Genomic DNA, 2,677 nt, shown 5'->3' on the forward strand with positions numbered 1-2,677 from the left:
CCACCATGCCCAGCTAATTTTTTTTGTATTTTTAGTAGAGATGGGGTTTCACCATGTTAGCCAGGATGATCTCGATCTCCTGACCTCATGATCTGCCTGCCTCGGCCTCCCAAAGTGCTAGGATTATAGGCGGGAGCCACCACGCCCAGCCAAGAAAAATGTTTTAACACAACCCCAATCATATGCTCCCCTTCCCTGTCCCTATCCAATGGACTAATCTTTAGGAATTGCAAAGAATTTTGTCAATATAATTTAATTCCTAACAGGAAATATTCTAGATGTCTTGAACTATGTAAATCTCCCTCCATGCATGCAAAACTCAGTTTTACATCACGTTGGCAAAGAAATTCAGTTTTCAAATGAAGATGCTATGGAAAATATCCTAACGAATTACCAGTCGGCAAACATCACTTGCTCCCCCACCAAAACTCCATAAAGGTTTTTCTGCTCTAAAATCCCTCTTAAGTAGTTACATCGGTTCTCCTCTGGAACCTTTATATTAGAAGCACCAGTTAGTTAGAATAATTTGGATAACCTCAGAGAACTACAGCAAGTCCCCAGCCTGCTTGCTTATCAGATAAGACACTGCCCTGTGCTCTCTTTTGGAGCCAATGAATACATTTTTTCCTTATAATGGGGACAGTATTTTTCCAAGAGAGTCAGGGTGTTGTCTGATGCCATGCACCAGATTTGGCAGAGGGTACTTACCAGGTGGACCTTGGGGGCCAGGATGGCCAGGGGGCCCTGGAGGTCCTGGTGGGCCTGGAACTGGTGTTGAAACACTGAGTTCTCCCCTAGGACCTTAAGGAAAGTTGTGGTCATAAGATTGGGGTATATACTGAAGCTTGTCTTAGATGATAGGGGAAAATACGATTATAAAGGGTTTATAAACATATCCCAAAGAAAATAAAAAATAACCTCTGTTTTCACAGGCTTCAAAACTAGCTTAAGGATGACCAGCCCATAGAAACTTTCTTATTGAATCAACAAATATTTATAAGTTTAGACAATTGTCTAATTGTTTTAACCCGTTTCCTGTTTACTCTGAGATAACTCACAGATGACAGTCCTAACTTTACCCCCTTCTATTAGGATTAGAGACAAGTTCTGTTTAGAAATAACTCCAAGAACAGTTATTGTATTTTATTTCACATTGAAAATCAGATTTGCTTCAGCCTCAAAGAACGCGTTTATGTAAAATTAAATGAGCGCTGGCAGCGAGCTGCACTTCTATTTTTTTTCTAAAAGGGAAATTAATAGCCTAACATGCTGGTCTATTGAAAACAGTCTATTTCAAAAAATTGATAATATGGAATTAAGTTTAAACGTTGGTGAATACTGATAGGATACTTATTTATTGGGTGACTAGTTTCCACAGGAAGCCTATTGAACGAAACAGTAAGTTTTGATATGGGCAAGGCCAATGTGGGTTTGTGAACTTGGACACTTTTCTTAATCTCTCTGGTAAGTTCTCTGTCATAAGGGAAAGAATGCCTACCCAGCAGATAAGGACACGACATAACATTCTGACCACAGTGGCAAACATTAAAAACATGTTTAGTGATAAGTGTTGTCTATATAGTCATTTATTTATAGAAAAAAAATAGGTTTACAGTATGTGATGAGACAATTTTGATAATAATATGTTTTATGACAATGGAGTCCTTTAGTAAGGATTCACACTTAGAAATAACAGAAGAGGCCGGGCATGGTGGTTCACACCTGTAATCCCAGCACTTGGGAGGCCTAGGTGGGTGGATCACTTGAGGTCAGGAGTTCAAGACCAGCCTGGCCAACGTAGTAAACCCTGTCTCTACTAAAAATACAAAAATTAACCAGGCGTGGTGGTGTGTGCCTGTAATCCCAACTACTCGGGAGGCTGAGGCACGAGAATCCCTTGAATCTAGGAGATGTAGGTTGCAGTGAGCCGAGATCACACCACTGTACTCCAGCCTGGGTGACAGAGCAAGACTTCATCTCAAAAAACAACAACAAAAACAGCAACAGCAATAGAGCATTTGGTGATGGATTAGAACAGGGCTAAATAAACTTTTGCTGTAAAGGACCAGATAGTAAGAAATTTAGGCTTCGTGATTCAAATCTACTCAACTACTCAATTCTGCCATTGTAGCATAAAAGCAGCCAGAGGCAGTACACACAGGAGTGCAGCTGTGTTCCAAGAAACTTTATTTATGGATACTCTAATTTGAATTTCATATAATTTTCATGCATCACAAAATATCATTAAATATTTTTTTGATCATTTGAAAATGTGAAAACCATTCTTAGCTTGATACAAAATCTTAGCCTGGTACAAAATCAGGCAGTGGGCTGGACTTGGACAGTGGTCCACCACCGTTTGCTAGTACCTGGATTAGAACAGCAGCCTCCTTCAGCCAGGCATGGTGGCTCATGCCTGTAATCCTAGCACTTTAGGAGGCCGAGGCAGGTAGATCACCTGAGGTCGGGAGTTCAAGACCAGCCTGGCCAACGTGGTGAAACCCTATCTCCACTACAAATACAAAAATTAGCCTGGCATGGTGGCAGGTGCCTGTAATCCCAGCTACTCAGGAGGATGAGACAGGAGAATCTCTTGAACCCAGGAGGCGGAGGTTGCAGTGAGCCAAGATTGCAACATTGCACTCCAGCCTGGGCAACAGAGCAAGACTCCATCTCA

The 2,677-nt window shown here is 41.4% G+C and overlaps 1 protein-coding gene across 1 annotated transcript in view; it reads right to left on the reverse strand.

Annotated features, from left to right (window-relative positions):
* Positions 1-2,677, reverse strand: part of COL4A3 (collagen, type IV, alpha 3 (Goodpasture antigen)) — a 161,494-nt gene that overhangs the window by 51,303 nt on the left and 107,514 nt on the right. Inside the window, exon 27 of the mRNA XM_011984974.1 lies at positions 709-801. Coding sequence (XP_011840364.1) covers positions 709-801 — 93 coding nt within the window. The remainder of the gene's footprint in view (positions 1-708; positions 802-2,677) is intronic.

Source organism: Mandrillus leucophaeus, unplaced genomic scaffold, assembly GCF_000951045.1.
Source record: "Mandrillus leucophaeus isolate KB7577 unplaced genomic scaffold, Mleu.le_1.0 Scaffold277, whole genome shotgun sequence".
NCBI classification, from domain to species: Eukaryota; Metazoa; Chordata; class Mammalia; order Primates; family Cercopithecidae; genus Mandrillus; species Mandrillus leucophaeus.